This window comes from Labrus bergylta, chromosome 18 (genome assembly GCF_963930695.1).
Source record: "Labrus bergylta chromosome 18, fLabBer1.1, whole genome shotgun sequence".
Taxonomy (NCBI): domain Eukaryota; kingdom Metazoa; phylum Chordata; class Actinopteri; order Labriformes; family Labridae; genus Labrus; species Labrus bergylta.
This window is the reverse complement of record NC_089212.1, coordinates 22,701,448-22,727,539: the sequence shown is the minus strand read 5'-3', so window position 1 is coordinate 22,727,539 and position 26,092 is coordinate 22,701,448. Positions and strand designations below refer to the sequence as shown.

General features: G+C 43.4%; 1 protein-coding gene across 7 annotated transcripts in view; it reads left to right on the top strand.

Annotated features, from left to right (window-relative positions):
- Positions 1-1,378: 1,378 nt before the first annotated feature.
- Positions 1,379-26,092, top strand: part of qkia (QKI, KH domain containing, RNA binding a) — a 73,706-nt gene continuing 48,992 nt past the window's right edge. For 6 of the 7 annotated variants that reach the window (XM_020647991.3, XM_020647993.3, XM_065966467.1 and 3 more), the window contains exon 1: positions 1,379-1,858. In XM_020647991.3, coding sequence (XP_020503647.1) covers positions 1,714-1,858 — 145 coding nt within the window. In that variant the 5' untranslated portion in view covers positions 1,379-1,713. The remainder of the gene's footprint in view (positions 1,859-26,092) is intronic. The other variant, XM_020647992.3, reaches the window with a different exon arrangement.

Genomic DNA, 26,092 nt, shown 5'->3' with positions numbered 1-26,092 from the left:
CTTGACCACTATATTACTTCTTTCAGGCACAAATCATGTGTATAAAGAACACTATAGAACATACATTTGGCCCACATATGACCAATAAAACCAGATTAGTAGAACCACCCATACACATCAATGCTGAGCTAAGAATTACACCATATCTTGTAAAAATCTAAAAAGAAAGAAAAGGCCTGCAGTGCTTTTAAGTAGGTCTTCAGATACAGGAATGTTGTTTTCACACAGGATCTACAACATATAGGGCTGTGCTGATCTTGTGCAACACGTGAAACTTCACGGCTGAAAGAGCTCAACATCACAGAGACTTTGTAGTTAAGGTAATTGTATGATTTGTTAAACCTTCTGCAGGATTTTTTTAAACCAGTTATTACACTCAAATTGGTTAAAATCAAAGAATAATACTTGAACTAAAAAAAAAAAGACCAAAAGCAAAAATAAGAGCAAAGCCTAACTGGCTGAAACTGGCGAACAAAAGGGGGTACATATTTTTTTCTTTAACAAATTCTACATAAAAGTTTTAAGCTAAAAAAAAAAGGCAATTCAAAAGAAAGAATTACGCCGAAATTGCTCCTTTATTGCAAAAGTGTAAACGTTGCTATCTTCAAAATAATAAGAAAGAAAGTAAAACCTTCTTCAATTTGTCTTTTTCCTATTTTTGCTTTCTTTTACACTTTATTGAGTATGTGTTCTTGTTAGCTTTATTGTTTTTGCTTGGACTACATTGATAGTACGTCTCTGTGTTACATCTTTCTCTTTAGGAGGGCCACTCGACGAGCCCCTCTGGGTTTATTTGGCTCTTCCAGCACATTTCAAAATGTATATTTTGTTAATTAACTAATCATTATGTACTGTCTGTTTTTCCATTGATCTATTATGTTTATGTTTTTTTTTGTGCAATAAATAAAAAAATTAAAATAAAAAAACCTCATGTAACTTATCTTTTCACTCCCAGTTTATTTGTATTTATTTATTATTATTTATTTCCCAGTTTATTATTATTATTATCTTCTCATTTCACTCCCAGTATTGACACGTATCCCTCCAGTAAAAGGTTGTAAAGCTAAAGAAGACTGCTCTTATTATTGAAAAAAAACCTTACGCGTGTTGGGGTTAAATTTTAAATGCCATAATGGAGCCATTTGTGAGGAAGAAAAGGAGTAATCTGAGCTATTCCACTCCTGTAGTATAATGTGCATTCCTGCGCACTGCACGCCATTGGGTGGAATGTCTGTCCGTCATTGAACAATCGAAGCCCCGCCCCGCCCCTTCTGCTTCGGTTGTGAGCGCTCATTGGACGTTCCATTAGTCCCCGGTAGCCCCGCTGGCCAATCGCCGCCGAGGAGGACGTAGGCTTTCCGGTGGAACTGTCTCTCGCATGCAGTCTGAGCGCACACGGCGGACGAGTCTCTGGAAGGGAAGATAACGGTTTCTTTTTTAGCCCCCTCTCCACTCTCCAAAACAAGAACTAAACCAAACCTGCATATTTTTTTTTTTTAGGGGGGGGTTTAACAGAGTCTTCTCATCTCAAGGGAGGAGGGGAAGCGAAGGGATTTGGAGCCGCAAGTTTTTTTTTTTTCTTTTTTTCGTTTTTTTTTTTCTTCTTCTCCTTTTTTTTCCCCCTAAAAAAAAACACACACACAAAAAAAAGAGGATTCTGTGTTTCCGCACGGTGGTTTTTTTTTTTTGTTTCTCCGCTTTCTCGCCGCAAAGATGATGGTCGGAGAGGTCGAAGTGAAGGAGCGACCGAGGCCGAGTCCCGACTATTTGATGCAATTATTAAACGAGAAGAAGCTCATGACCAGTTTGCCAAATCTCTGCGGCATCTTCACACACCTGGAACGGCTTCTCGATGAAGGTAAGCGGGGCGGGGAGAGTCTGGAGGGTGGGAAGCGTGACCAGTGCAGTCCGGTGTTGGTGCGACTTCACACGGCTGGGCGTCCCTTCTGCATTACGGTCTTTACAACAACACCACAGTAATACTTACAAGTCACCCCGCTACCCTCAAACCTCCAACATAAACCCCACTTTAACACGGTTTGAGAGTGGGGTTGCTAAGGCCAGGTTGCTAAGGAGTTCAGTGTCTGCACTCCTGACTTTGTGGCGACGAGGCAAAAAAAAAAAAACTTTCTTTAACTCGTTTAGAAAAACAAAAAAAACCCCTCTGTCACCCAGCTGGGAAGTTTTTAAAGCACATTTTAAAAGCTGTACCTCACTGGAAATACCTTGTTGTGTTTTTGTTTTGTTTTGTTAATTAGCCAGGGCCTGATTCCACATGTTCCCCGAGAAAATGTAGCTCGAAGTTAGCCACATTTTTTTTTAATGTTAGGCTAGCTGGGTGTCTGGCGTGCCGTTGAACTCTTTGAGGAACCACAAACGGCAGCTTTCATGCAGCTTTAAAGACTCAAAAAAAAAAACAAGGCGATGAATCATTTCAAACAAGTGTTACACAAAAGTTGGACTTCTTATTTGTGCTTTTCAGAGGTTGGGTTTTTTTTTTAGTAGTTGCCCCAGCGGCCGAGCTTACAAGCACGGAGGAATGTGTCTGCTTGTTGCCCAAACAATGGCCAGTGATTTGCGGCTGAGAGAGGAAAAAGGAGGGGAGTGAAGATTACTGCAACCCGTCTAACTTTTCATTTAAACGAAGCTCTTGTTGTTTCCTTTCCTCTTTTTCTACTGCAGTATTTGTCCCCAAGCCGAGTCTGTGTGTCTCCCGGTTATATTTCCTTCCTTTACTGCAGCAGCAGTCGTCGTGGTTTTTTTTTTTTGTGCAACTCAAGCGTGCCCAAAAAAAAAAAATTACGTCGCCTTTTGTCCAGACTGGTTTTGTCTGTCTACCTCCACCCCTCTTACTTTATCATTAACACGAGGAGCTGCGGTGGTAAACACTGGCTTTATTCGCCGTTTATGTTGATAGTATCACCAACATAATCTGGTCTAAGCAGGAAGGTAGGACCCGAGGTTTATGTAACTGAGCCGGGGACACTAGAGAGCGCCACAGCCGCCCTATAGCAGACTGTCCCCCCCCCCTCCTCCCCTGTGCTGGAGAGACCATGACACTGAAGATTTAAAAAAAAAAAAACGCATTTTACTGACCCCCTTCACGGCATGAATGAGTGGCTTATTCATGGAGGTATGGAGCAGTGCATAGCTGGTTAGTTTCGGTTGCATGTCTGGATCAGGAGGTGTAGTAGGATGTAGTTGCTGAACCGGTCTGCAAGGATTTTCTTGTTCTCTGTGCTCGCTGGTAAACAAGACACTCAAGACGTAAAGTGGACTATTTCCTCTGGCTAGAAAAACGACAGCAGCACAAAAATAAAATTGCGTAACTCACCTAAATAAACACCTGAATGCTAATTTACCTGTAGGTGGTAAATGCACCTATTTCTGTGATTTACATCTAAATTATAAGACACTTGATGTAGTCTCAGGTTGAAGGCTGCAGAAATGCAAATCACCCTGATGTTAGACATGAATTTGTTTCTGTGATGATAATGTCCCCTCATGTATTTGCATTCACATCTCCCATTAAGTTGATCATCTTTAAATAATCTGCAGTGGATAACTCCTTTCTGAACATACTGGTTGTCTTGAGGTTTTGTTTATCTTTTTAATTTGAGTTAGAAAGCAGACCTGTTGTATTTTTTTTACCATTCCCCCCATAGTCATAGATCCAAACACAGTCTGTGCACCTTTTCATTCACACTTTTCCTCACCAGCTGAGTCGTGCTGCGTGCGGTGGGTTCACTTCATGAGTGAAGCGACAGACGGCACATCTTTGAGCTTACCATGTACTCACAAGTTTATCTATTGCATTGATTTTTAAACATATTACTTTTACTTTGTGTAAACTCAGAAAGTTGAATTGTATTTTCCACTTGTATTGTTTTTATTCACATGAACTGTGAACTCTGGGAAATCACAAAACTTATGTTTTGCTAAAAAGTGTGACAAGTTTCTGGATGAGCCCCTAAATCTCCTGGTAGTCAGAAGGATCAGAACAGTTCTAACACGGCTGAGACTTTGTGCTGTTTGTAGGCTACATTTTAACCCATTTTCAAAATAGCTTATAGTGACTTTTCTCTAAGTTTTAAATGACAGTCCCCTCTCACTTAAAACCTCCGACGCTGTGACTGAGCTACGGGTGTAAAGCGGTATGAGAGGGGAGATGCTGCACTCTCTGAGATGCTGTGTGCTGGCATAAGTAATGACTGTTTAAATCATTTAAATATAAGACATATTGTAAAAAAAAACTAAATATGTCCTGTGGGAATTTGCAGATGTTTTCTTTTTCTTCCTGTGGAATAATAAAACATATTGAGCTGACGTCATGAATAAAATGTTTTGGATTATTATTCTCTAAAAGCTTTTCCAGCACTCGTTTGACGTCCTGCTCTTTTTGGTGTTTGGACGAGCTGGTGAGATAATTTGAGAGGTTCAGACATGAATCAGACCGCTGATTTTATGCAGCTCTTGACAATAAAAAAAAAAAAGAAACTGTTCTTATGAAATCACGACGGGGTCACTGGTAACCCTCCAATGTCTGCCTCATGAGTCTGAGCTTTACAAGGGTTTCCACAGCACCAGCCCAAACTTTCAACCACTGCCAAATGTTGCGTTTGTGTGTGATGAAAGCCACCCGGGTGCAGAGGAGGCCTGTCTGACTGTCTGGTTCCTGTTAGGGGCGCTTTGCTTTCTCTCTCTGGACGGGGCTGAAGCTCTGATGTTATAGTCCAGTTCCAGCCCCCTGCCGGTGTATAGGACCCAAACTTAAACGGCCAGTCCAGAATCTGCAGTTTGAATGACTCTTTGAAAAGCTTCCGTTTGGCCCACTGCTTTTTGAAGTTGATCTTTTTTTCCTCCATGTGCTGCACTAGGTGGCTGATCAGTGGAATAACTGCATTTTTAGAAAGTGTTTCTTTTAATAGTACTTGAAGGTAATTGTTTTTAGAACGATTGAAGTTTTAACGATGATGCTACAGCGTGTTTTTGTTACAATTCTCTCTGCCAGCAGTGAAGGTAAACATCACACTCGACCGTGACTTCCAGTCCAGACAGGAGAGACTCCAGAATGGGAAGCTTATGTTATTATGCTGGAATTACTTTTTAACCTCCAAATGGAGTGTTGTTGTTTTTTTTCTCCTCCTCCTCCTCCTCGTGTGTAACGGAGACTCGTCTTGTCAGTTCTGTCTCATGGAAAGCGATTGTCTTGTCAACGCGACAGGAGAAAGCAGGTGCTACATGAAAAGCTATTGATCAGCGATGCTCGAGCAGAGCTGGAAAACAAAAACCAGTCAGCGAAGCGCTTTTAAGAAAGTGTTTCAAAAAACGAGCGTTTTTAAAGGGACTGGCCCTCGTCTGTCAACACGGCATCAAACGCCATCTCGAGGATCCGGACGGTTTTCTGTTTTGTTGATGAATAACAATGACGTCACCTCGCTCCTTTGGACGTTACAGAGATCAACATCTTTTGTAAGGTGATAGTGTTCTGACAATTAAACCCTTTGAGCCCGTCTCTCCAGAGTCCACCCTCCTGACAGCTGCACACATCTCCCCTCACCCTCCCAACATCTTGTGCATGTGGACACAGCTGTTTCTAATGCTGGAGAAAGCAGACACCACCCTTGTGCGTGACGATCGCCCCCCCCCCTCCGCCCTGGGCGTCCCTGTTACGTTCCCAATGTGAATGTACTCCCTCAAGGTCACTCTGGCCGATTGACAGGCCCTCCTTTGAAATCCCCTTGCGTTGCAGTTGTTCATCTCCCCGAGGTGACACCTGCTATGGAGGAGTTTTTTTCTTTCTCTTTACGATCTGCCAGCCAACAAGCGGCTTCAAATTGCTATATTTTCTCTTGGCAGGAGGAGACAGCCCATATAACATCTAGAGATATTAGCCTGGTAGCGGCGCGCGGACTCTGATGTAGGGTAGCGGCACAAGGGAGAAGGTCTGGACTGTCTTTGTTGTCACAGAGTTTTGTGAATATTTGTAAGGTTCACTCTGATTGATGTTACAATATTAATTCCAGGTCCCCTTAGCTTTCCAAACATGCTCATTATTTAGTTTTGTTTGTATGGCAGATTAAAGGGTCCGTTGTTTTCAGCGCTCCGCATGGTGCATCGTACCGTTTTGTTCCTGGCCCCCCCCCCCCCCCCCCCCTTTTGCATATAGAGCTCTGTGTCTGCTAGTTTATCTGTGTGTGTCGTGATTTAACAGGACCTTCCCTGGAGAGCTGTCAGCATTCAGAGGACAAACTGTCTGCTGTCCACCGTGGTGCCTGAGTAGGAAACAGGTCTTCTGGGAGCAGCTGTTTACAAAACAGATTTTGACAAATGGGATGCGTTTGGGTTTCTAACCAAAGTCCCATATTTCTGTCAATCTTTCCGTCTCTCTTATTTTGTTGTTTGTCCGTCTGTTACCGTGTTGTACTGCCCCTCCCCTGCACGTTGACCCTTGGGGGTTTTTTTTCCCCAGCACAGGGCGAGACCTTCACTAACCTCTGACATGCAATCAATTTAGCAGCTAATAAGATTGAGTGCTGTTTTTGCAAAGTGAGATACCGCCTTGAGCCCCCCCGAGGAAAGCACTGATAGAGGCAAGACGTGAAGAGAGAATTGAGGGGTGTTAAACCGGGGCTGTTGTTGCACAGCAGAAACCTGTTATATCCTCCCTCCACAACCCCTCTCTCTTCTCCCCACATTCTCTCCCAAAGCACCACTTATAAGCTGGAATTTAATTAACCGAGAGCCATTCTGTGAGCTGGTTTACTGAGCCGTTGCCACCAGTGTGAGAAAGCAGAATAGAAGGCTTTGTGTCGTCTCTCTCTCCGTCTGCCTCTCTCTCTCTCTCTCTCTCTCTCTCTCTCCCTCTCCTCCCCAGTAATAAATTAGCTGGTGGCATCCGTCTGACAGGGTGAGGTGTAGAGGTTGTGGTAGGACCCGGAGTCGCCTTCCCCTTTCTTCAATCTGAGCTGCCTGTGTGGGCTTCTCTCTCTCTCTCTCTCTAACCCCGGACCCCATCTCGCTCGCCCCTCTCCCAACCAACACAAACACCCCCAGTTGGTGTTGTATGATAAAGTCGTCCAACGACAGCTCTGGGCTCTTATCTCGGGCCTCAATCCCGTGAGTGCTGGGGCCTGCTTATCATCGCCGCCGCCGCCTGGCCTCCCGTCTCCGTGCCCTGACTATCTGCTCCGCTGTCGCCAAAACTAAGTGTCTTTCCTTCGATTACTCCTGGCTGTTAGTCAACACATTACCAGAGGACGACTGTGCCTCCTTTGATTTCTTATGCTTCGAGCCTTAAAACAGTCAAATCAGGTTAACGTTAATACAGGGGGAATAACAGAATTTCACTTTCTAAGCACGACACAGTTCTGTGTGTTGTTTGTGTGTGTGTGTGTGTGTGTGTGCGCGCCAGAGTGTGTGTGACAGGCCGTTCTAAAACAGGAACATGAATTAGGGAATGTTGTAATAATTATGTCACAAGACTTCCTCGGCTCAGACTTGTTCATTAACCAGAGTTGTTCTTACGGGACAGTGGCGCCTCCCATTGCCCTTGACCCCACTTATTTCAGGTTTTTTTTCCCCTCTCGTATTTTGTAATCCAAAAACATCTGCGAGAGGTAACGCCTGTTTTCAGACAGAAAAGTGTTCTGGGAAAGGCGAGTCAGTAGTTTGTTTTTCCTTCAGACAGACGGGTAGGAGGAGGGAGAGCTGTTTTTATGCCTTGGTGACAAGAGAAGCCCTTCCTTTTTTCTCCTTTTTTTTTTTACCCTCCCCCACATAGGTGGCTCTGTCTTTCTTTTCACTAATTTAGAAGCCATCATGAATCTTTCACCCACACTTTCATGTAGATATAGAAGACACGTACTTCTTTGTATTTATAGGTTGTGGTGTGTGTATGAGCCCCGCCCCGGTTACATTCTTCACGTGCTTGAAATAGCTCTCCCACCCCTTCGCTCAAAGCAGTCCTCCTTTTCTCACTTTTTCTTCCTCTTGTCTTTTTCGTAAATCCCTGAACTGTCACTAAAAAACTGTCTCACAATTAGTCTTTTTTTTCCTGGTGTGATACCAGCAACGTTTGTCACTATATCCTGCCGCTTTCTCCATTTTTATCATGACAGGAGGTGAAAAAATGAGCTGAATGCTCACTCTGTTCCTCTCTTGCCCTCCCACCCTCCTCCACATTCATTTTTTTCCCCTCTCCTTTTTCAGAGGAGGAGGAATGGCAATCGAGCATTGGCAGCCAAGCTCAGGAATTTTACCGGGAGCACAGTCAGAACACTTAACCTCCAGCCTAGTGTTTGTTTTCCCCACACACTCTCTCCTGGAGTTGTATTTATTTGTGCTTTATGTAAACGCCATGCACAGTGAGGACTCCAAACTTTGACTTTGATTTGAATCTCTGAGTTTGATTCTGAATATGTCTTCTTAGTGTGATCGTGTTTTTTCTCTGAGGCTGGCACTAGCTCTTTGCTCTTGTGTGAGCAAATCAAAGACCAGACATGGTTACCCACGTAAATGTTCTTTTTGTGTGACACCCCCCTCCCTTGTCTTACTGACTGTTTATCTGTGCATCATCTTCCCTCTTCCTCATCCAAATCCTCCTCGTTCCTCCTCCCGTGGATGGTTCTGCATGTGGTGTGCAGCCCTTTGCTTCGACTTCTCGCCAGTCGAGGCTGGCCGATGAATCCAAGATGAATAATTTACCTGTCCCTAAGCAGCCCGTGTTGTTTCTGTGAGGCTCGGCGAGAGCAGGTGGTCCTGCCATAACCTTCCCTAAGGGCCACAGACAGTGAGGTGGCAAGCGTTGAAGAGATTCCTCTGTAGGCCTCTGTCATCAAATATGAAGCGCCAGGAACTCCCAACTGCGACCAATCAGCTGCTTCTTGTCTGAAATCTGTAGAGCTTCAAGACATTTTTAAAACCTAACATTTCAGGATCCAGCTTTTACTCTTCGAAGAACTCTATCTTTAATCTGCCCTTTTGATTTTTGGGAAAGAGACCCTGCAGCTGTTTAATTTGAGCTCCAGTTAAAAGGCACACATGTTTACTGTAACTGAACGTCTTTCATAAGTCTGTAAACAACTTTCCTCTCTCCAGGCTTAAAAGGACAAATAGTGATATTCTAGTCTGATCCTAACATTTAAAAACGTATTCCATGCTGTAGCGATCGGTTGGAAGCAGCTTTTCTAACAGTTTGCCAATCATGTTGTGTTTGCACTTCACCGAGGGCACTTGTTGTTCTTTCACCGGCTTTGTGTGGTGAATGCAGATGATGTCTCAGCACTGTTTTATAGACGCTGTCGTCCCTTTGGGTTCCCGTGCTCTGGCTTTGTATAAAATTGTCGTATTGTGTGAAAATCCTTCTGACATGTGTTGGACTACCTCGAGAGAGCTCTGAGCAGAACAAATTGAGGTTTTATCAAACAGCTGTAAATATTCTTTGCATGTTGTTTGGTGTGAAGATGGAAGCAGAAGTGATTCTGCAATAATATTCTTTATTACACTTTCACATAGGCTTGCTAACCACTCAGCTCCTCCTTAATGCATTTTCATTATCAATCAGTTGCATGGACATTTTCTTACATCCGGGCAATAACGATAATTACCATGCATGCCAATAAAGCATCTTAAACTTGAAGGCAAACATCATTAACTGTACTGGATAGAGCCCGACTGATTAATCAGCCTGCCGTTAATTTCGGCCGATATTAGCATATCAAGTGATCGGTATCGGCTAATTTTATGGCAGATATGAACGGATATGACTAGATTTATTAACCAGTCGAATAGCATTTCATTGTATTACACTACAAGTTATCTTGCACCAGCAGAGGGCGCTATATAGATCACAAACCGGCCCAGTGTGTCAAGCGGTGATGCACATACATTCTAGTTTCCAGTTGAGGTCCCATCGTTTCTGCACATGTTCAACAAGTGTTGGTCAACTGTATTTGAGGGATCAATGCAATACATGTGTTTATCAATATCTATCCATCTCAACTAATCAAAGATAGATCTAATAAAGGTATCAGCCAATATATCTGTATCACATTTTACACTCCCTAATAAAGATATCAGTATCAGACCCAAAACTCCCACATCGGTCATCTCTTGTTCTGGATACCAGCATGCTAAATAAGCCTTGTTGTCGTCTTTTTACTTAAGGTAAATAAACCCTTATGTCTGTTTTTTTAAAGACACACTGTGTGGTCAGATCACATGTCAAGTGTAAAGCTCGGCTGTGAGGAGGGGGGGGGGGAAGTACAGAGTAACCTCAAAGCGATCATACCAAGAGGCTCTCTGTGAGACAGTGAGTCTGCTGTAAATGTGCTAGAGTGCAAGTTAGAGACAGTGGTGAAAGAGAACTCCACGTTGAAGTTATCCAAGTTCATGGTGTCTTGAACCACCTGTCCCAGCCTTACCCTACCCTCAATCTCACATTTCACTCTGCAGCCTTGTGATTGGATTGCCTTTGCGTAAGTCATCAGATCAGAAGAAGCCCGACCCGTGATGATATGTTCAATAATGTCTCTGAGGGAAACTTTAGAGTTCATGAAGGAACATCTACATTTGTTTTTAATCCACTGCCTGAGCTTCCTACTCTGCAGTCTTTTCAGTTTTCCTAACAAGGTCTCCTCTGTGTCACTCCAGCCTAACTAGCATTAGCGTACATGTGTTGCACACTTGTGTTTTACAGTGGCTGTCTGCCCTGCAGTCGCATGCCGTAATGTAAAACATAATTTGCTTCGCATAATTTATGTCCATGTGCGACACGCCCAGCTTTAAGTAGCAAGCGCAATGAAGTCAGGGTTGCTCAACTGTGAGTGAAACAGTTTTGTGACTGTTATGTTTGTTCAGCATTTGTCGCTGCCTGTTGTCTGTTTGTGGTAAGGCTTAAGTCTGTCTGTCCTTATCAGTTCGGTGGTTGCGAGGAGATTACAGAGCAGAAACAATGGCTGGTTTTGTATGATTAGGCTCTAATTGTTGAAACAAAGAGCCTGTTTAGCACCATGTGTAACATAGGGACGACTGGCATACAAACCCACATGTATCTTGGCAGGAAAGAATGTGCAGTGTGTATGAAAGGGTTAGCGAGCATGAACTCCGCTCAGTCGTTTGATTGTGTTCGCGAAAGGGAAAAGACGAGCGAGGCTGCCCAGAGCGATGGGAGGATGGTGAATGTGATAAAGAACAGTTGTTGGGGGGGGGGGGGGGGGGGGGACACAGAGGATTCCTATGTGCTGTGAATGAGGTCATCTGCTCGGCTGTGAGGAAGGTCAACGACCCCTCCCTCAGCTCTGCGCTCCACCGCTCTGTCTCTCCCTTCCTCCCCCTCAGCTAATGATACACAATGGCTTTTTTGTGCTTTAATGGGCCAGACGCAAACAACGGGTCATTCCTGCCAGTTCACGTCGGAGAATGCACACAAGTGTTGTCTCTCAATGGAGACAACATGCAGTAAAGCCAGAATGATCCAGGCCTTCTAACAGGTGATCGGGGATATTTCAGTGGATTTTAAGGAATTTTTGAGCTGGAATAATAAATAAAAAAAATGTGGATACATCAGAAAGGAGTCAAAATGATTATGCTAAGGAATTTAGAATTCTCTCAGTGAAGCTGTTCTTACTTTTTGTATATTTTTGATGTCTTGAAAGAGTGTAAAACTTCTTGACTTGGGGCGCTGAAGAGACAACAGTCCTCAGTGCAGCTGTCGGGTGTTAAAATCCGATTCTTGCCCTTTGCTGAATGTCGTCCCCCACTCTCTCTCTCTCATAACATTTCCTGCCTCTTTTCAGCTGTACAATCCAATAAAGACAAAAATGCCCAGAAAGTATCTTTAAAAAAAAAAAAAAATCATGAAAAGAGAAAATGAACATGTTTGTACATTTAGTCTTTAAATCATTAGCCATCATCTTGCATACTTGGCAATCCATAAGAAGATCTTTTCCAGCCCATTTACTCTACAATGTTGGCCTATTGCAGAGCATATCACAGAATATATTTTGATTGAACAAGGAGATCAAAAGCAAAACATCCAAAGTGAATGAGTTTACTGTGCTGTGTTTCATGTCCTGTCCTGCAGCAGAGCTGGCCAGTGTTTGGAAAGTTGGAAAGTATCTCAGTAGTTAACACCTGGTTACAAAAAAATAAATAAAAAGCTTGCAAGTTGTAAATGAACTAAGAGTTTAAAGGGATATTCACTTATGTGTGCAGAAACTTTCCTGCTGCCGTGCCTGGCAGGTTGCACAACTCCTGGTTGAGTCAGAAAGAGGGCTATAGAGCAATTTGTGCCACTTCTTCTTTTTCAACATCAAACCAGCTGACACAGTTAAACAGATTCTCTCCAATGTGCTGCTCCGGTTCACTTAAGCCATAACTTCCACCATCCTTGCTCGGTGTCATTACGTAGGAATGTTGGCCATAAAAAGACTTACAAGGTGTTGCTTTATTGTCCTCTTTGATAAGATTGCAGCTGCTCCTGTCTGCCTGCTGTGGTTATATTCCTGCAGGACGTTCAAGGACAGGCTCGCAGGGTGATTGGATGGAAGATACTATGAAGTTTGTGAGCATGTAGTGAAAAATCAAATAGTGTAATGCAAACATTAGTGCGTCTCTACTCCTCTAGAGAAGGTTGTAAGGCAGCTGTGGATGGACGGTGTGTCGACACAGCAGTGGAGACAGGTGTGGGCACAAGCAAGGTGCCCAGTTGCCAGCTGTCGTTGACACCTTAAGGTGACGTATAGTCTTCCAGGAGATGAACTTGTCTTCCTCTGTCCCCTCTAATCCCACCTCTCCTCTGCTTTCTTGGGAGAGTGTGTGTGTCTGACATGAGTCTAGGGTGTTTGTGATGGGAGCTCTTCCCGCAGCTTTATTTTTATTGAGTGTCTGACACTTTCGATGAACCAGACCTCGGCTGTACCTCCGCTCCTCTTCCCTCATCACCATGTGTATAATCCAACGCTCCCTGCCTGCACACAATGCAAGCATGTTAGCGGGTTTACTTTGCATTCTCCTTTTAATCTCGCCCGGTCTGTCTCAAACTTGTACATGCATCACTCTCATCTGTTTATGTTGTATTGCCGTCTGTCTTTGTCATGGTGTTTGCTTAAGGAGAAAATCTGTTACGAGTTATCCCAAGGGAATGACACACATTTCCTTGCTTCGCCTTTTTACCTATTTACTTCAGCAGCGTGACTCTAAAGCTCCCTCCTCCCTCTGTCTTTGTGTTCTCTTCTCTCATCTCCAGATTTCATCCTTCCTCTCTTACTTCACCCCTTCCTCCTCTTCCACTTGTTTCCTCTTTTGCAGCTCCCCCCTCTGCTAAGTATGTGTGGCAAAAAAATCGAGCCTTGGGGCTACATTCCCTCTTTCATGTGAGGACCAGTGGTGACATTAAAGGCCTGTTACGTGGTCTGTCGCTTTGCATCAGCCCCGGCTCTCGCTGTCTGCTCGGGAACAGAATATGCCCCTACCTCTCTGCTCTATCTCTCCCTCGCTCAGACATTGGGTGCAGAGCACAACATGCCTGCATATGCCTGGCTGTAATTTTTGCACATGCACTTGCAGATTCTTTAAGCCGCCATAGCCGAGCGCTTTGAAGCAGATCAATGTTTAAGGCTTAAGCATAGTGGAAAGCTTAGTTAATGACAGACGAGTCAGCGACTCTTCCTCTCCTCCCTTTTATGACACTCTGACCCAGTTGTTACAGCCCCATCAACATCTCTGTTTTTTAAAAATGCTTTAAACGGTTCATTCAACATGACTTGGCAGACAAAACAGATCACCCGGATGATCTCCAGGAAAAGACAAACCAAACGCACATCCAGAAGAGCAGCTCCTCTGATGGTGTGCAGACAGAAGGGAGTAGGTCACGAGGAGTCCTTTCATCTTCCTTTCATTGTCAATCTTAATATCTGGAAGTGCATCAGACACAGAGGGAGCTTTTCAGCATCTCTAAACAGTGCCAGGCCTGTTTGTTTCTTCATAGTGAATCATTATGTACCTCTTTGACTTAACCATTTCCACACAATCCATCCTTAGTTACTTGGCCTACAACAGATGGATTCCTGGCAGATGATCATGCATATCCATCCAGACATTTAACGCACTGCTTGTATGTCTAATTTTTCATTTTACAAGTAGGCGTTTGAAGTGGTGAGATTGAGATCCAGGATGTCCCCAGTATGTAATGCTGTGAAGACACAACATCATCATCTGGTGCGTGTTGTCAAAGCTAAGAGGCGGCAGATAAACGGCTGCTGGAGTTGTACTGAAGGCGGTGGCTACAAGCCTCAGCAGGCCCTGAACCCGGGGATGAAAGAACAGCTGACACACGCATGCTATATGTGTCCTTTGTAATCTAACCGGTTTAGGACTCCTTTGTTTGCATCCAAGATGCTTTTGAGGTTCCTCTGAATTTATTATTATAACATCCTCATTGCTTAAACCTGCAGTAGATAAATCACTGTAACCTGCCACTACTTCTGCAAAGCCATCTCATGGTAGACACAAATTGTAGACACGTCTGTGGTCGGAAATGATCAAGGGGTCTTCAAGTTGTCTGATAGGCAGAGATATGGACACTTTGAAACTACAGCTGTGCATAATATTTAATTCTGTTCTGTTGGACTTTACAAAGAAGCCACTGCAGACTAAAACAAAAAGTTTATCAGCTTATTATAACTACTAAAAGTGCAGGATTAACCCCTCGGTTAGGAACATTTTTTGTGGCTGTTTGAGTAAGCTTCTTTGAAGGTTTGTTTTCGGTCTTTGAAATCTGTTGTCCTCCTGGTTTCTATCATTATGTTTAGACTGCATCAGTTAGAGCCAGGCGCAGCCGATTAGCCGCTAACAAGCGAGTGTATATTGAAAGACGAAGATGACATTGAGCTTTCTTCATTAATGCTTTGTTGTTGTTTTTCATTAAAATTCAATCGAAACACAAAGAGCAGCATGTGAATCAGCCACAGTTGAATCAATGCCTCTCTGGCACTCTCACAGTCTTATCAGCAGCTTTAAGATAAGATTCATCAAGGTAGGCTTTTTATTGCAGGGATGTTGTGTTTGATTGCATCACATTATAACAATATTTTCTTTGTCGTATTATAAACGTAGGGCAATCATTGTAAATGGCACGTGCATCAACGTTCTTATCATTTATGACGTTTCAGATTATTTAATCATTACTGTGCCTCAGAGCCAGCTCCTTTCAGTTTCCACATCTACCTCACTTTGACTTCCAGTATTATCATAAAATGTTTAACTTTCATTTTGCTCTCTGGACAGATGCTGAGACTGTGAATGTCTGACACTGTTATCAGGACTGAATATTTATTTCTCATAGACAAACTTGTGGGTGGTTGTCACTCAATCAAGCGACCTCATATCTTGATATTTAGAGATATAGGAATTTAATTTACACTGAATCTCTCAGTCCCTAAACGACCATACTCATATTATAAAAAGAGATTATTTTGAACCTGTGAGTTGACTCCTGACAGGTTCCTGCTGCTCCCATCTGTTTCTAAAAAAAACCCCACCAGAGTCACTGTTGATTTAAGGATGACCTGATGATTACAATGCGTCCTTTCACTGTGTTTCTGTTTGTTAGTGTTAAATGTCATGACGGTGATCTGCTTAATATTTTGCATTGTGTTCCCTTCATGTTAACAGTTTGGTTTTCTGACAGCAGAATCTTTAATCTTTCAAACAGCACTCTGCTCGCCTGTAGAGTTGAATGATCTGACAGCATTTTGAAGCAAAGTTAAAGCCTCAAATCTTTGTTTTTACTGATACTGGGGGGGTACGACACATTTTCCTATCTCCCTCCCAAACCATCCCATTGGTCGTGAGCACTGTGGTCTCCTTAGTGACAGGGGTGGGGACAGGAAGTGCAGAGCATGTTATCTGCTCCAGTCACATTGACAGTCAGAGCCTTTCCTTCCTCTCACTTCCCCTCTTGTTTCCTCTTCTGACAGCTGGACCTTTCCTGCCATTGTTACACGGCGGAGGAGGCAGCTGCGTGTGAGGGAGACACAGTCGAGATGTGTTTAATAGATGAATAGTTCATTGTGTTTTTTTAGATCTTCATATTGGTAGTATGTGGCCTCAAAGTATAACTCTCTGGTTTCCCTCTGAGGTGCCGACTGTCCTCAAATCCCAACGGGAGCAAGTGTGCACCCCCACCTGGTCGTAGGAAAATAAATTGACACCCCTTGTTCAGAGGAAACTGCTACAGGGTGACACAAAATGGGGCCAAGGGCTGCTTGTCCAATCAAAAGACAGACATCCCATCAGCATGCATCCTGACTCTTCATCCTGTTATTCATCCCGCTCCTTATCTCGTATTCTCACATCTCGTTCAGCTCACAGCAGGCATCCTGTGCTTCACTTTACATCACATCCCATGCATTGTTGTGGGTGTGCGTATGTATAAGCAAGTGCAGATACATGTTTGTAAAAAGTGTGCCTGGGGCCTCTGTGGATAAAAAAAAAAGGATGTGTTTCTAGATTTCTCAGTATTGCATTGATATCCAGCGATACACTGACAGTAGAGTTAAATGGGTTACAGCACAGCGAGAGAGGGATTCTCAAGGAGCACCATATGAGCACGGCTCAGGTCTTGCTTTTGTTTGTTTGCCTGATTTCACTGGTAGGTAGAGTCTGTGAAATGAGTTCCCCCGAGATGCTGAAGAAACAACAATCTGTTTGGCTGCCTACTCTCATGCTTTGTTCATGCTTTGAGCTTCTGTTTGTGCTCATACTAATTAATCCATCGGTTATGACGGCTCCTGTCATAACTGACGAACATTTTAAGTATTCACAGAAAGATTCAGGTTCCGTCTCCTGGAAGTAACGAGTGGCTTTCCTTCTTGTTTTGTAGCTGAGTGGAGGGAAGGTTATTTCCTTATTTTTCCCTCTAAAATTTGTGGAACCATTTGCAGCTCATGAGGCTTCACTCTTGAAGCCAGCCTGTTAAATGACTATTGCTGTGGCTTCCAATTTAACGCTACATATCCCCCCCCCCCCCCCCCCCCACCACCCTTTTTAGATGGCAAAAGCAGCAAAATGGCCTATCTTTGCTTGGTATTTTCGAGGGAGCCTGAGTCTGCATTTGTGTGCATTATGTTAGCTGTTTGAGCTGAGCTCGGGTGTACGGCTGCTTTAAAAGGTGAACCCAGGCAAGAGGAAGCATTAGCACACAACTCCAGTTTTTGCTGCATCGGATTAGAATATTTCGCTGAATAATTAGTAATATAATCAAACTAAACCTGAGAAGGAGACTGCAGCATTCTGTAAACCAAACACACCAACACTCCACACTGCCTTCTGTAAGGGTAATGCAGCAGTGTGGATGTGTGAAAGGGGGGGGAAACAGGTTTTTCGTATCCTTTCACGATTCTCACTCGCCTTCGGGTGCCTCCCTCAAGTTTAACTGTGCGTGGGTGTGCGTGCACTCCCGAGTTTCACCCCATGAGCCTGTTGAAAGTCCCCCCACGCAGAGCGTAATGAACGTTGGCCCCTCGCGGCAACCATTAAGAGTAAGTCATTATGGTTCAGTATTGAACCAGCCCTCCCTGCCAGTTTCACCTCACTCCATGGCAGACCCCACTGAGAGCACAAAACTGGCACTCCTATGGCTCATTGAGCTGCCAGCATGCCCCCAACCAGCACACAGGCCCATAAAGCAGTTCCACATCATCAAATGTGATGATCTCTTGTTCTAATTTTAGCCTTAATAGCTCAGCAGATACTGTCTGAATCACTCATTTCACTGTTGGGCTCGGGATGGGAGAACGTGGAGGGATTTTGCTCTAACTTTTGAGGAATCTTGTAAATTATTTATCTCAGCAGTTGAGCCAAATGTGAGTGACTGACTGTGAAAACACAGTTTTGTTCAAAGAAGTCTGAGCAAGTGATGCTACTTTCAGTTTGTTTTGAAGCAAACATTGAAGTGTTCCCTGTCCATTGTTGTAAATAAACTTGATTGACTTTAAAAGGTATACATAATATTAATTAGGGGAATCCTAATCGATAACTTCTCTAATGTCAACAATAACCAATGTCCTGACTAAGACTCAGTTGAGTCCAAACACGTAGACACATCACTGTTTAACAAAGAACTTTTATACCTCGTCAGAGTGCCTTGGACATTCAGTTTAGGCTGCCATTACTTCACAATGAACTTTGTTTTTAATTAGGGTTAAGGTTAGTCATTCATTTATTAGCCCTTTGACTTTGGTCCCCTATCCCTGAAGAGCTCCTGATTCATCTACATTTTCTGACCCAGTGCAGCATTTTGCTTCAACCTTTTTGTCTAACAACCAAACACCTTTCATTTGTCTGACTTAGCTGTGGTTTCCTTTTTGGTTAAATTTGAATAGAAGCAGAAGAGCCAACGTTTGCATTAATAATCTATCAGTTTGACCCAGCAGCTTGTTCATAACAGAAGTTATGCCTTTCCAAGACGGATATTCCTGCAGCCAGGAAATAAAGCAGTCAACATTTCTAAAGCGATCCATGATTTATAATGTCAGTACATTCCCAAAGACGACTGGCGTTATCCAATGGATATGGTATTTGGCAACAACTCTACATAGCATCATTCAGTCGTTTTATTTTTGTCCAACATGCAACAAGCTGCCATTTCCTCTGCATGTTCATGATTTGTCCCACATGTTTTGTTATCTTAGGGCATTGTGTAACACCATATTTCTTGGCAACTTGTCAGTCGTTTAATGACTTTGCCTCCAAGATCCTCATCATCGTCTCTGAATTAGCATCATCACGCCTTCTCAAGCCTCACTTAACTTGGCCTACTTTGGAGCCAGGATGTTTTTCCAGGACAATCACTGCACCTGCTCATCCATCTCAGTCCAGTGTTAACAGCAACCTTTTGTTTCCAGAGCCCCGTTTGTTGTTGCACAGTGGTGGAGACATTTCTTAAATATAATTTCTAATAAAGGCCAACGCTGTATTTTTAGGGAGAAAGGCAAATGCGTCCTATTTGTAGTCTCTTTTGTCCCACACTACTGCTATTTCTGCCTCTGTATCCTCCCACTCTCCTTGTCTGCTTGTCTGTTTGCTTTGTTTAATCACCAAACTAACGTGCTATGACACGTTCCTATAGCACACCGTCATCGACGCTGCCAGCAGACACACTAAGCCACATTCAGCCTGGCACTTCTTTCCCTTCTTGCATGCAGTCACAGTGACAGCTACAAAAAAAACCTTACAGTTGCCGCTGGTAATGATTAATGGCTCTGCTGATTGCTGTTTTTTTTTATTATTATTTTGCGACCAACACACCTACCTATGTTCTACTTTTAGCATACTCTCAGGCGTTCAGCCAGAATAGAGGTAAACATTTCAGTGTATTATGCAAGTGTTGCACATGTAGTTTTAATAATCCTGATTGTATAAGATGGACTATTCCCATGTATGTTTTCCTTTGAGAAGCTTTGTGGCTAAATAGAGGGCTCTGGCTAGTAGAGCACAGCGAAGGCGAGATGTTGTATATGTTCAGCAGATTTTTTTTTACCCCGAGGCGCTTTCCCTCCTCTTTCCATGTGAAGTGCTATTTCTGTGGGTTCACGCTCTCAGGAGAGTCCTGCCTACAAACACACATAAAGCTCATTAGCTCATTTGTGTGTGGGCGTCTTTAATGTTTCGCTGGGTTGTTGGTTTTGTACGGCTATGGACTGAAACGTGTGTCAGGGCTCACACATTCCTGTGCATTGATGGACCACACAGAAAAATGCTATGCGAGTCATTAGCTACATGTGTGTTTTTCAGGCAGCTTCGGCTCATTATTGATGAACAGAGAGCGGAACCTGCTTTGCACATTTGCAAAACAAGACTTTGTGTCATTTCTGCACCACATAGGAGTCAGCAAAGTTTTAGATGTTAGCATTTTAGCAGTGTAGCATTGCATCAGCTGTCTATTCCTATTTTGGGCTGAAGGGACATTTTCTCTGTGTTGGTGTGCAGTTTTCCCTTGAGATGACGGAGCGTGTGTGTGTAGATGAAAATCCAGAAACCTTGTTACAGCAGACATTTATTTAGTGGTCTATCTACTCAAAGACCTGATGCTGGAGCTTCTTTACGCAGCCTGCTTTAGGAGAATCCCTGACACACGACATCAATCTCTCCTGGCTGCCAGCGAACAGCACCGTCATTTTTGTCTAGAGTCATTCAGACCCCCCTCAGCCTGTGGGGGGGGGTCTAATATTCACGTCATGTCAGGGATCAGGAATGAGTAACTGAAAAGCAAAGAAGAGATGTGTGTTTCAGAGCTCTTTTGCATTTGATAGCATCAATACATGGTGAGAATATTGATACAGTTCAATGAGTTTAATGCAGAGATTAATGCCTTTCGAAGCCAGTCGACTCTTAACCCTTACCCCCCCCATGCTACATACATTAAATGTGTTGTTTGGATGCTGCATCTTTGCTTTCCTTCAGTCCACACTGGCAGTACTTTTTGGACTTTCTTTGCTACTTTTCCGTCACTAAAGCTCAGCAAGGAAACATCTTAAGCCCGGCCTATTCAATGACTACGGCCTTTTTCAAAATAAAGTCAAGAACATAGGAGCTGGATATTATCAAAACCAATATCAGACATGGAAAGACACAGGAATTTAAATGTGTTTAAAAGGCCTCTTGTTCATCTTAGATGAAGGACGACCTGTCTTTTTAAATACTTAATTTTGCTTTTTATGGCGTTTTATTCACCCTGAGCTTTCTTTTTAATGAAAAGTGCATTTCTGTGCTTAACGGACTAATAATGAATGGGCTGTGAACCCTCATGATAAAATGGTGCTATTTCAATCGTTTTATTTCCATGATAAAACCTTGTAATGACACATAAACTAACATTAGCACTGAACGGCTGAATCAACCTTTGACATACTTTTTCAGCAGGATTAAAAGCTGGGTTGGGCCTTTTTTGGCAAATGAATCGGACAACTCTTTGGATTTAGTGCTAAAATGTAGGGCTGGGAATCTTTGGGTGCCTCACGATTCGATTCAGAATCTATTTTTGATTTGGATTCATGATTCCAAGTCTATTTTTGAATTAGTACATACTCCAGTCATCTGTGAGACTGGCTGAATTTCTTGCTGCTCCGTTTGGCATACTGAGTTAAAGAGCTAGTATTAGCACTTAGCAGGGAGTGACTGATTGTAAAACCTTCTCAGCTGTTAGTCTTTGTCTTTTTTCTCCCACTGAGTCTGTGCAAAGTGGCTGCCGATTCTTGACACATAACATCACTGTAATTGGGTTGAACAATTTCGTACCCGAGTACTTTTCTGATATTTGGTCCTGCTTGTCAAGCTTTATCACTTACCATAAGGACAAAATGATCTTCTTTCTTTCTAATTTGCTTCTGTTCAAATTTTCTACGGACCAGAAAGAAGTCGTGTAGTGGTCAGAGTGACCTGTGCTGAACACTCCTACTTTACCATATCTTAGAATTATGATATTTGTCTTGCGAGAGCGGAAATGGATCTGCTCTCATACACAACTGATGACACCACACAGTTTGTTTGAACAGTGAAGGAACAGTGTGCGTCAACATCAAGGGTACAGTGTGGGCCTTCTCTTAAAATCAAAGATTAGGAAGTTAAAATAAGACAGAGGCATACAAACTTTTTTTTTCTTTTTATCCCATCACAAAGAGGGAGGAGGAGAAGAGCGAGGCAGCTGTGAGGAGACGATAAGACCAAGAAATGCATACGTTTTCATGGCTCAGTCACCCCCACCAATGCGCACTATACTTCTGCTCTGTGCTTTTAAAGAAACCTTCGTCTTTCATATGCTTGGCCTGCCAAACCTCTAAACTGTTGAAGTGGAGTGTCGTCTTGGATAAAGTCGTCTGTGCCGTGAATAAAGGGCAGGAATGCATTAAACGCCCAAATCCTTTTTTCTTGCAACGGGTACCCGGGCTTTGTGATTGCTAAAGTGCACAGCTTTAAAGTGAAAAGGCTTGTTCCTCGCCTGAGTGTTGTTTCACTCTGCACGAGCACATTTAGCTGCATCTGTGAAAGCTCTAGGTTTCTTCCTTTTTCTTTGACATGGCTGCCACATTTTCATGGCTATATTTACCTCTGCTTTCTTTTTTTAACATCTCGGAAAAAAAAAAATCCCGATTGGGCGCCCATGCAGGAATAGGGAAAGATCTGACCTAAACAGAGAGGACCCGTTCAGTCTCCCGGCACAGAGGAACCTTTGGTCATTCTGGCTTTAACATTAATTGGCGTTCCCTTCAATCTGTTTCAGGTGCCAGATATTATCAGTTTAATACCAGGCATCACAAGGCATCTAAAGCTGCTTTCCTCAGGCAAAGCTGAACACTGTGATTCCTCAGCCGTTAGATTTATTTTCTCTCTCGCTCACACTTGTGTGGACAGATGTGCCCTGCATGGTCAGGGGGGGCGCTTTGCTGCGAGTTACAGGGTGAGGACAAAGCAGCCATGGAGCAGGTCTATTTTTGGGCTCTTATAATGGACTTGTTCCTGTTCTCTAGCGGAGCAGGTCTGGCTGAATGATCTCTACCGGTCTTAAACCTGATTACTGTATCCCTCCTGGAGTACTCCATTGTTCTTAATATTCCTCTGCCCTCTCTCGTCTTTCTCTCCTGCCTCTCTCTTTCATCTCTCCTCTTCTTAGTTACATTCTCATTGTTTGTCCTCTTGCTGTGTTTACGTTCATTAGATCATGTTGGGAGGGAGGAGACGCTACATCAGAAAATATTCCTACACTGAGTGGCTATTCTTTCATCTTTTGCCTCTCCCCTCCCCTGCTCATCCTCTTCTCCCTCCCCTGATTCTGCCAGAGCTTCCTCCTGTGTGATCCTGATTAAGTGGAAAAAAAAAAAAAAAAAGCTACCCCGTCCCGTGGTGTGCCGAGTTCATGGTGGCTGACTCTGTCAAATATCACTCACTCAGATGACTAGATTCACTTAATGGATGTTTTTCTATCTTTTCCTCCCGGGTGCACATGGCTCTCCAGACTAGGCCTAGTTCTGCTTGGCCTGATCAATGGGTAATGGTCTCTGTGTTGGTAAAAATCGGACTCAATGCTGTTGACACGGATAGTTTGCCTGCTGGAGAACCAATCATGGCAGCGGTGGGAGCAAAGGACTATTCTTCTCTGCTGCTTTAAACTTTATCACATTATTCTATCACATTTTACGTGATATATATTTTGATTTTTTGTTTTAGTTGTTAGAACCTGACCGATTAATCGGCCAGCAGATAACATCTGCCGATATTAGCATTTCAAGTGACTATCGGCATTGGCTAATTTTATGAGCAGTTATGTTTCAGTCGAGTGACCATCTTGTCTTCATTATATATCTTTTCCACTACTGTTTGATAACAACATTTAAGGGATATACGCAATACATGTGTGTATCTCTTTCTCTAAAGACAAACAAAGATCAATGACAGATATCGGCCGTCTGGTATTGATGTCGGTATCGGCCCCCAAAATCCAGCATCGGTCAGACCCTAACAAAAATGTTAAGTTTGCTTTCTTTTCTATGAGATGACACCAGGACATTATTCTCTCTCCTCTCCCTCGTCCTTCCCTTTAGGTATTAATCTCCCCCCCGTTTCCAAGATCACAGAGAAGACGAGGCAAAAAGCGTCTCTTTACTTGAGCTTCCAAAGGGCACACAGATCCGCAGCCACAGCCTGTGACATTTTCCATTTTTTTCAATACAGATTTTGAGAAAACAAGGGCAGAAATTGTGAGAAATGAAATGGGTTTTAACTTCCACAGAGGCAGAAAAGAGCAGTGTGTGTGTGTGTGTGTGTGTGTGTGTGTGTGTGTGAGAGTTCGGAGGTGTGTACAGCTGCAGTGTGCCTGCTCAGCACTGTGCTTCTCATTCCCTCTTGTTCCTCTGTCTTCGTCTCATCAAACCTGCCTCCTTTCTGCCCTCCAACAACTCTCAAGGTTGAGGTTTTTTCTTTTTTTTTTTTTTGTCTTTTCCTGACAGATGTCTGGTTTAAACACTCAACCCAGATATTATGATCTCTTCCTGAGAGTGTCTGTGTTTTTGTTCCTGTCTGTACACAGGCACCCCCCACAGGTAAATAGACAGCTCTGACAGAAAGTGCTGTTTATGTGTGTGTGCGGTTTGCTGAGTCAGGCTGTGGATGACACACACTGAGCTGATAGTTGTCTGAAGGGGGCGTTACATGGGATATATTTCCACCCCTCATATCACCACTTACCACTAATATACCCAAAGTGACAAGAACAGTTTTTCATTTCATACTGTATCCCTCTCTTTAGTCTTTTTTTGTAGCTTTTGTCTAACCCAAGATAGTTTTGTTGTCCTCCTTTTTTTTTTTTTTTTCAAACAGCCTTTTCTGCCAGGGTGGACAGCTAGACAAATGATTCCATCGTCTGTGCAAGGCAGGGGGTAATTTTTAGGTGAGCACAGCGCTTCAGCAAAGACTTGCTGCACCGAAATTAGAGGTTGTCAAATGCCGCACGTCTTCACTGATGGCCCAGCACGGCCCCCTTATGTTAATGTGGCATTTCAGCAAGAGGAAACAGAATTAGAAGGAGGAAGGGGGGGCTGCTGCTCCTTGCTTGCTTGCTTGCTTGCAGTAGTTGTTGTTGGGTAGCTTTGTCACATGCACACACTTCCTCTTTTTATTTTTTCCCTGAAGAAGGGGGAGCAGACACAGCATCCAGTATACTTGCTTTTTGTTGTAAAGTACGTGCAGAGAAGTGATTTTCTAACCTACAGAACACTGGCTCCCCCTTCCCTCCCATCATTGATGGCTCCTACACACATGCTTAGCCCACCAGTGGTCTGTTAAATAGCTCTTCTGTGTTTAATAATGTTAGCTTGAAGTGACACGGCAAGTGCGGTTTGGAAGATTTATAGGAAGTAGGGACATTTCATTTTCCCTGAATGGCTTTTAATAGTGATCTCCTTCCCCAGAAAACTATCAGTGATCAGGCCGTGGATGGAGTTACTTTGAGCTGTTAAAGAGATGTTTTAGGCCTTTTTCACACACAGTCATATGCAGTTAACATCCCTCGATTCCACATTCCAGCTACAGCCTGCGCCATGCTGCCCCGACATCTTCTATATTTATGATATGTCATTGGTCAAGCCCCTCTGTTTTCACTCAAAGTCTGGATGTGGCTGGTTAGGGCTGATGTCATCTGTGCTGCGGCGGGTCAGATACCATGAGGATGATTTCATGTTAAGGGAGGACAAGGGAGTATCTGATTGGACCGAGGAGTGTTGAGGTCATGTCGTTTGGGAAGCAGTCGCTCTGGGCTGAGGCTCCTGCTGGCTCGCTTGCTTGAAACTTGTCTTGCTAGGTGTTTTTTTTTTCCACACAGCTGCAGGCCAGATGTTTATGTTTTAGCTTGTCAGTGTCCATAAGCCCATCAATCACACATTTGTCAATCTGTCATCGACAGTAAAATATTTCAGCTGGACAGGAAGTCCCTGTGACTCATTTCAGGTCAAATCATTTTAACTGTATTTTTCTTAGCCACTTAAAAATTGGTAAGTGCCCAATTATTAACTTTAAACTAAGACAAGACAGGCACAAAAACCTAATGATGTGAGTTGAATCCACCTTCAATTTTGGTCTCACTGTGAGGTTCAGGCTTCGAGGTAGGGCTGCTCAAATTCGGCGAAAATCTTAATCATGATTCATTTGATATCAAGATGAGGATTATTAAGCATGAATCATTGATTTGAAAACATCTGGATCACATGCATTCATCAAACTTTAGTACACCTAACACACTAGGTGAACCTGCGGAAAGGGAGAGTTTTTTGAGTGACGCTCCGCCGCCAGCACCGAGGGGCCACGCGGCGGGGATCTCAACCGGTAATGATCCTTCCGCAGGTTCACACATATTCTGAACTCGATGAAATACAAGGAATAAATAAGTGAAAATGTAGAAATATATCACAATGACACATATGTGTGTGTGCATGTCTGACTGTGTGTGTATGTGGAGCGCCTGCTGTGCCGTGCTTCCGCAACATTGAAATGCAAAGTGAATTCACAGAGAGTGAGCACCAACATTACACCTCATTGAATC